The following is an 8665-nucleotide window of genomic DNA, read 5'->3' as shown; positions in this document are numbered from 1 at the left end:
TTAACATAGAGTTATTATAGAGTTAACATAGAGTTATCATAGAGTTATCATAGAGTTATCATAGAGTTAACATAGAGTTATTATAGAGTTAACATAGAGTTAACAGAGTTATCATAGAGTTATCATGGAGTTATTATAGAGTTATCATAGAATTATCATAGAATTATCATAGAGTTAACATAGAGTTAACAGAGTTATCATAGAGTTAACATAGAGTTATCATAGAGTTATCATAGAGTTATCATAGAGTTAACATAGAGTTATTATAGAGTTAACATAGAGTTAACAGAGTTATCATAGAGTTATCATGGAGTTATTATAGAGTTATCATAGAATTATCATAGAGTTAACATAGAGTTAACAGAGTTATCATAGAGTTATCATGGAGTTATTATAGAGGTAACATGGCATTATTATGGACTTAATAAGTTCCGTGTTATGGAAGAGTCCCCCTGATGACCCGAGGGCTGCTCAGACTGTTTAGATCCTTTTTAATATTTTTACTCTTTTTCAATATTTTAGTTCACCTCCTATTAATTCATTGTGATATTTTTATTGTATTATTTGTTTAAATGTTAAAACTCTGCTTTAATTATATAATGTCTTTATTCTTTCACCTTAGTTCCCTTTATGTTTCACTGTTAGTTATTATTTTGTATCTCAGTGTTCCAAAGACAGTCCTGCTGTGATACTACATGAGTATAGTGTATGTGTGTGTGAATGTGTGTGTGCGCACTATGAGTTACAGCTTTATTGTATAAAAAGTGTATATAAATAAAGTTTTGCTTGATTGATTAACACACAAAATTTACTTTCAGGTTTTAGATTTTTTTTTGTTATTGTTGTTTCTTTATTTTGACAAATTTAGAGATTTATTGGGGAATTATTTTATGAAAGTTCCAGATCATGACGAGAAAAAAGATTTTCTTGATTTAAATCTGTTGTTTGAGAGTAAAAAGTTTCATCGGCTGGTGAAACGTTTACAGAGGAAACATTTTTATTTTCAATAATCGGGTCTTTTGTATAGTTTTAAAAGACTTTATTTTCATGTTTTAAATGTAAAATCTTCATCTCAAAGAAATTAAAATCAGTCAAATAGTTTATCCCTTATGAAGCTCCACATGCTCGGACTGTTCAGAGCAGCAGGACAACAGAAAAGCTGGTTTTACTTTTTGAAAGCTTTTTGGAAGACTTAATAATATGGAGTCTTAATCTGTCCTGAATGCAGAGGAGTAATAAGTGCGGTATTAAATATGATAGAAATGATGGATGTGTGGGTGGATGGTGCATCGTGGCCTTGGAGCAGCAGGACCTGAGCTTCCATCCTGATTTAATATGTTTTTGCATTCATTCGCTTTTTAAAGAAAGAAAAAGTCATGCGGAGTTTGCTTTTAATAAAACTGCAATAATCCTGCAGTAAAAGTCCCAGCAGGTCCCCCGGAGCGGCCCCGGGCCTCAGATTGAGAACCCGCGGCCACAGTTGACTTGAGCGTGATTAAAAATGAAGCGCCATAGAAACGGGGAGGCCAATGAAGACGCGCGGAGCTGTTTACAGGGGGTGTAGCGTTTCTATGGTTGCCGGTCAAACCTCCTGCAGCAGGTATTAAACTGGAGCCCGCAGCGCGCTGACAGCCGCCACAAACCTCCGCCGAGCAGGAGAAGCAGGACTCCTCCCCAGGTCTCCGTGTGGAGCAGCAGGTGCGCAGACTCACACTCGGCCTCCATCAGTCTGGATTCAACGGGCGCAGCTCAAAGGTGAGTCTGGATCTTTATTCCGAAGGTCATTTATCCTCTTTCTCTCAGCAAGCAAATCAGTACAGAAATGTAGAAATCACACAAGAACTGTTCAAAAGTCCTTCAAGAGTTTGATCGATCGGAGTACAAGAAGCGCAAATCTGCGGATTTTACTGCGCGTAAAAACTTATGAAAGTCCAGAAAGCGGAAAAAATTCAAACTTTATTAAAACAGGACGCGACAACTGAGACCCCTGCGTGCGCGAGCGCGAGCGCGAGTGTGAGTGTGTGTGCGTGTGCGTGTGTGCATGTGTGTGTGCGTGCGTGTGTGTGTGCGTGCGTGTGTGTGTGCATGTGTGTGTGTGTGTGTGTGCATGTTTGTGTGTGCGTGTGTGTGTGTGTGCATGTTTGTGTGTGTGTGTGTGTGCATGTTTGTGTGTGTGTGTGTGTGTGTGTGTGTGTGTGTGTGTGTGTGTGTGTGTGTGTGTGTGTGAGAAAAAGTTTGTCCACATCCTGCAGAAAGATGTTGTGGTGTCAGAGTGACGTAACGCTGAGCTGTTGCTTTGAGTGGGTGTCGGGCATGAATGCGTGGATGTGGATTGAGTGCGTGTCCCTTTGCGCGCACACAGAGCTGTTCTCGGGTCATTGTTCTGGCCTTCACTGAAGTGTCGGGTGTGTATTTACAGTCCTGTCAGGAGGTAACAGAGGGAGGAGGAGGAGAAGTAGCTGACACAGAGGAGAGAGCCATGCTGTCCCTGAGCTGTGCCGACCCGTGGGCCGAAGGCTCCGTGGGTCTGGAGGAGGAGGTGGTGACTGCGGCGGCTCAGGCTGAGGAGCGGGACGGAGTCAGCGGCACCGACAGCAGCAGCTGCTCCGTCAGTCTGGACGACAGCCTGACCAGCCTGCAGTGGCTGCAGGAGTTCTCCATCCTCGGCACCAACGTGCCGCATCACACGCACCACCAGCACCACCTGTTCGGCCACCAGCAGCTGGGCTCTGACGCGCCAGCCTCCCCCCTGGCCGGGGATCCCGCCTCCATCGGGATGCCGCTGACCCCGGGGAAGCCCACGGCGGCGGCCTACAGCAGGATGCAGCCACTGCCCGGCATCGTGGCGCACGGACACTGTCCGGACGACGTGGACTACAAAACCAACGCGCACATCAAGCCACCGTATTCCTACGCCACCCTCATCTGCATGGCCATGCAGGCCAGCAAGAAGAGCAAGATCACGCTGTCCTGCATCTACAAATGGATCACCGACAACTTCTGCTACTACCGCCATGCTGACCCCACCTGGCAGGTAACGGACCCCCCACCCACACACACACACAGAGGCAGTCCACCTGAGACAGGATGTGCCACCTGCTGCACTCATTGTGTGAAAATGAGTTTCTCTCAGGTCACATCACAGCTGGATGTGTTTCTGTTTGAGAACAGAGGTCTGGGCCTGCTGCCACTTGGCTTTGTGTGTAATTAATAACTGAGGCCTAAAACACTCAAACTTTAACAGGATTGCACTTTTTGTTTTCCTTTTTTAAGCAGCATAATACCTGAAATCAGCTCAGTAGGAGTAACCGAAGCAGATTCTTTCTCATGAAGGCAGCAGCAGTTTTTCAGAAAACTTTAATTCTGTTGGATCAATGATTGATGAAGCCGTTCGCTGCACTCCCAGAATTTCAGCCTCAGACATTTCAGAGCATTTTGTTATTGTAAGGCAGTACATGGGGCAGATAATATTTAACAAAGGTCACAGGGTCAGCGCTCTGTTTAGACCTGAGTGGAGAGGGGCTGGATGGTTGAATGCAAGGATACATTATAACTGACTACAATGCTCTGCTAGCTGTACTTCCTGCACCACAAAAAGCTAAAGTCTGTTGCTGAAAAGACACTTAAAGGTATCTGAACCTAAAAAGCTACATACCAGCAGCTTTATAGCAACTCATGTGTGTTAAAATAAAGATGTAAATATTGTTACCCAAGCCAAAAATGGAAGGATGCCTGAAAATAAAAGAATTAAATTAAGATTAATTTTAAAGGATCATAAAAGGAAACATGAGCGGGCAGGTTAGCTCACAGGTTTAGCAGGTGTGCTAAAGGCAGCATACTGGGATCAGCTCCAACCTGACATCCTTGGCTCTCTGATTTCCTGGCTTGAGGCAAAAAAGGACTTCAGATATAGTACACATGTACCTGTATTACTTTAAAGGAGATTTCTCTGCCATTTATTCTTAGCATGAACATTTAGGAATTCTTTTTGGCTTTTTAGTAACATCCAATTAGTCCTAGAATTTCACTCACTAAAACTGGAGCTCAGACCTGTTGGACGGTCTGTTAGTGCAGTAACTTCACAGCATCCATATTATTGGTTAGATAATTAAAAAGGCTCCAAAAGGCTCCAACAGCACAAACATGGTCCAGAGATTTAGTTCAGGGTCTCTAGCTAGCTGAGGAGAAGCCTAGCAGACAGCTAGCAGACAGCCGCCTGTGTCACCATACACCTGTCAGTCACAGAGGCCACGCCTCTAATAATGCAAACTGTAATCCAGAGTTATCCAAACATTCTCCCTTGTACAGTTATGAGGGGGGAAATTATCTACACAGACTGAAACAGTTTTTGTAAACATGTTACTACCATTATGCTAAGCTAAGCTAACTGTTAAGCCAGGCTGCAGCTTCAAATGTGCTGAACACAAATAAGAGCAACATCAATCTGATGATCTGAGCTGAATGAAGACAGTGTGTGAGCTGTTATTTAAAATATACATTCCTCCTTCCAGAACTCGATCCGACACAACCTCTCGCTCAACAAGTGCTTCATCAAGGTGCCGCGGCAGAAGGACGAGCCTGGGAAGGGGGGTTTCTGGAAGATTGACCCGCAGTATGCTGAGCGCCTCTTGAGTGGTGCCTACAAGAAGAGACGAATGCCGCCCGTCCAGATCAACCCGGCCCTGCGGAACAGACTCGGGGTGAACATGCAGCCTCAGCCCAGAGGGCAGATCGGGCTTTCCGTCAACCCAGAGTCCCAAAGGCTTCTTCGAGAGTTCGAAGAGGCAACGGGGGCTGATCAGAATTGGGACCCCCATCTGGCTGAGGGGACCATGCTGGGGTCCTGGCCAGTGGTCAGGGGAAGGAGTGGGCTCAAGAGGAAGCAGGGCTCTAGAAATGGTGCTGCCAAAGCCCCCCGTCGGTCCAGCTCCCCTCTGCTCTCCATGGATGAACAGAAGGAGATTGGACCTCTGAAGGGAGACTTCGACTGGGACGCCCTTCTGGATTCTGCCCTCAGCGGGGAGCTCACTTTGGAAGGTGGTGAGCCTCTGAGCCCCATCATGAAAGAGGAGGACCTAACAGTGCGGGGAACCCACATTTCTCCTGTTGAAGCCCCTGCAGGCTCAGCAGAGGCAGAGAGGAGTAACAACATGTCTGACTTTGATGAGGAGACCTTCCTTGCCACAGCCTTCCTGGAGAACCCCTGGCCAGAAGAGGAGGCGGATCATGGCCGCAGTGATTTCCTCTGTAGCTCCACCGTCAACTTAGACCAGCTGTTTGGGCTCGAGGACCCATTAGGTGGGGACCCCAGCAGCAGGATGGACACCCTCCTTTAAGGAATAATTTCCAGGTCGTCTTACAAACTAAGAACGCTTCTCAACACAACCTGGGAATAAAATACTCTTTTTTTATCCTCATGCAAGCTTAACCGTCCTTTTCAAGATGTTTAAAGTATTTTTAGAGAAACATTTTTACGCAGGTTCAATGCTGGAAATAAACACTCAATGCCTACCGAACAATGATGCCACAATGTACAGCAGCAGTTCATATTCCACAGAGAAACTACACTGAATGTTTTTTTCCTTTTTTTTGTGAAATGACAGTTTTCAGAGTGAAGGCCTGGACACACCAGAAGGCAGCACGGTAATTTTAGCGTCATGTTTCCCTTCGTGTGTTTGTGAGAACACGGGGCCAGGGGTGGACGGTGTTCCTGCTAAACGAGTTTCACATAATGATGTAAACATTTGTTTAAACTACATTTCCAGCGGTCATTACCCCTCACAAGCACTGATTGCTGCCATTCAGTAAGCTTCCAGAAGTTGGCCAATCATTGAGCTGTTAGGGAGGGTGTAGTTTAAAGATGCTGGAGCTAAATGCAAGTAGACTTTATTTCTAGTTTAATGTCCATTCAAACTGATTCAGACGTTTATGTTCTTACATAGAGCTCCTACAGATAATGCTAATAAGTTAGCCAGTCACTAGTCCACTCAATCATAACAGGAAGATGAGAACCCCCAAAATAAACTCTCTCAAAACTACACAAAAACACTGACAGTTCGTTATGTTTTATACTCGGTTTACCACTACGGAAAAGTGTGGATTTGGCTGCATGTGGTCTCTGGCAGTTGATATTGTGAAATTACTTAGAATAGGAACACAATGCCACACCACAACCTTGTTGTGCTTGCTTTGGTTGCTAGCAGGTTGCTCTTCCCACCAGCAGTTTGCATGGAACTTGTCTGCAAACACACGTCAACTACTCACCAAGCGGTAATGAAACTGTGAGAAGTGCGACGCTAACTGGAATCAGAGGCCATATGGCTTTTCATTTTGGCGATAAAGCACAACTTTTATTTTATACAATCCACCGGCAACCAAAACCACTCCATCTGATCAGAGAGGTCCACATTTTCTTTCAGAAATAAACAGCTAACAGCATGAATCCACCAATCGGCACAATTTTATTGGAATAAATTGATCTCTGGTGTGACCAGGCCTTACAGACGACACAACATGGTCTCTGTTTACATCACGAAAGTGTTTTATTGTGAAAAAGGAGATCATGTTGCCTGAAAGATATTTTCAGTGAACAGTTGATCAACTAAGACTTTTTTTTAATTGTTAAAGTGGAATCAGGAGTAATGCTACGACAGACTGATGATGAGATTTTTGCCAAATTATGTTCTGTGTAGATGTGATTTACTCATTTAGTTTTCTTGTCTTTTTTTGGCGTGGGATTTTTTTGGTACTAACTCTTTATTTTCAGAATGAACTAGCACAACTTTAACAAATTATTCATGTTAGCTTAACTTTTTCCAGAAAAACAGACTGACATATATGGCTTGTAGAAGTAACGGCTTTCTTTCTTCCTTCCTGTGACTTTGTAGCCGGTAGATATAAAGAAACGCAGCAGAGGACGCATCACAGCTTCGCGGTGTAAAAGTTAAAATAAACACAAAGCAGCCTGAGGCAAAATTCTCCAACAAAGAATCATTAGGAGCTTAAAATGCACAGTTTAAAGAGGCCACGGTGGCTTGTAAATGAATACCTGACCTTCTATGTGCCAAGAACAACACTTGGGACTCGACGGGGCGGCCGTGCGCGTTTTACTGCAATGAGGAAATGTTTTTGTGTTGGTGTGCGATAAAGTTGGGGACTGCTGGACGTGAACAAAAGAGCTCGCTGGATTCAGACTAAACCAAATCACGCTGCATAAGGACGGGGACAGTCTTTAACTGCTGAGATGCAGTAACTGTTCTCTAAACATGTGTGAAAGTGCAATCATTGTACAGTGATATTTGTTATATGTTACAGTCATTTGTTGGAGTCCATTCATGCTGTTTACTTCAGAGAGACCAGGCTCACTGTTTTGTGTATTCGGAGGTGTGAATACACTCGAGGGACTCTCAGTAAAACCAGCTATGGTTGTGTTTTAGCTCGTCTCAATCAAATAACACTTTAAACCACAATAATGGGATCTTACCTCATGATTGGTTCTATGCTGATGTTTAAACGCTCATGTATTCTTCTACCTTTTTGTTTTTATTTTATTTTTCAACTTTTCTTTGACAATAAAAAATGTTTTACTGCATCTCGCCTGTCTACTTGACACATTTCCTCATTTTTAGTCATGAAGGCTCTTTCAGTTTGACTGCCAAAAAAGGCAGTTCACGGTCCTCAGAGGATAAACTCTTCTATCAAAAACCTCCAAGCCTCTCACTCATCCAGTCACACGTAAAGTTAATGTAAAGGCTGAAATGTTTTAAAGGCATTCGTGGTCCCCAGAGGATAATCAAAATGACTTTTGAATCTTTAACTTTTCTCTAGTCCAACCACGAGGTTATCGTCTAAGAAGAACAGCTCCACGGCTCTGGTGGGGATTCCTCTGGCATGTTTAGATATTCGTGGTCCCCAGAGGGTGAATCTTAATGATCTCAACTGTAACAGCTAATCTGTAGCACAGTTATTCTGTAAAGTCTGGAAAGGCATTTGTGGTCCTGGGAGGGTGACTTCCTGCATGCTAACGGTCTGGACTGCTGTGACACTCGAGCTTTAACTCAAATAATTTTGGTGATGCCATGACCACAACTAGACCAAGCTTTCACTCATTTATTAAAATACATCAACTCCTGCTTGTTGGATTGGTACATAACTCATTCAAAGTCCCCCGAGGGTGAATCCTAAGGCTGGTGGTTATGAAACAGGAAGTTTTTCTCTTAAAACAGTCACTCTGGATGGATTGTGATGATAGTTTCTACAGATATTCATAAAAGAGCTTTTTCTTTTTCATCAGCCGGTCTATGACTGTGATGGTCGAGGTATTCAAATGGGAACAGGACAGCCCTGATGTTTTGTCTGGATATTCTTGGTTTCTGCAGGATACATTTGAGTGATTTTCTGATAGCTTTTCACTATGCTGTGTCCTATCGACTCAACAGATCAGTCTGTAAGGAGTAGTGGTTTGTTCCCTGAGGATGAACCCCATCCTTAGCTGTTGGATGGATGTGATGAAGATTCATGCAGAGCTTCGTGCCATTTTCCACGAAGCGCTGCGCATTTGATATTTTCCAAGAGTATTATTTTCTACGATCTACTTTATGGATGCTGAAATATTCGGCTTCTCGATAGTTTGTATTTTATTTTATTTATTATTTCAGCTTTAGTT

At 43.6% G+C, this 8665-nt stretch overlaps 1 protein-coding gene across 1 annotated transcript; it reads left to right on the top strand.

The window, feature by feature from the left end:
* Positions 1-353: 353 nt before the first annotated feature.
* Positions 354-7591, top strand: foxj1a (forkhead box J1a). The gene is made up of 3 exons (XM_026163638.2): positions 354-1755; positions 2420-3034; positions 4512-7591. The coding sequence occupies exons 2-3, from the start codon at positions 2480-2482 to the stop codon at positions 5334-5336; spliced, it is 1380 nt and encodes a 459-aa protein (XP_026019423.2). The 5' UTR covers positions 354-1755; positions 2420-2479; the 3' UTR covers positions 5337-7591.
* The last annotated feature ends 1074 nt before the right edge of the window (positions 7592-8665 follow it).

This window comes from Astatotilapia calliptera, chromosome 4, assembly GCF_964374335.1.
Source record: "Astatotilapia calliptera chromosome 4, fAstCal68.1, whole genome shotgun sequence".
In the NCBI taxonomy this organism is placed as follows: domain Eukaryota; kingdom Metazoa; phylum Chordata; class Actinopteri; order Cichliformes; family Cichlidae; genus Astatotilapia; species Astatotilapia calliptera.
Note: the sequence above shows the minus strand (reverse complement) of the source record. Positions and strands in the feature narration are given on the sequence as shown.

Bases quoted from the DNA above. Each gene is read 5' to 3' on its own strand.
- foxj1a (XM_026163638.2), top strand. From the start codon at position 2,480: ATGCTGTCCCTGAGCTGTGCCGACCCGTGGGCCGAAGGCTCCGTGGGT. The intron at 3,035-4,511 runs GTAACGGACCCC...TCCTCCTTCCAG, and splicing joins ATGCTGACCCCACCTGGCAG to AACTCGATCCGACACAACCT.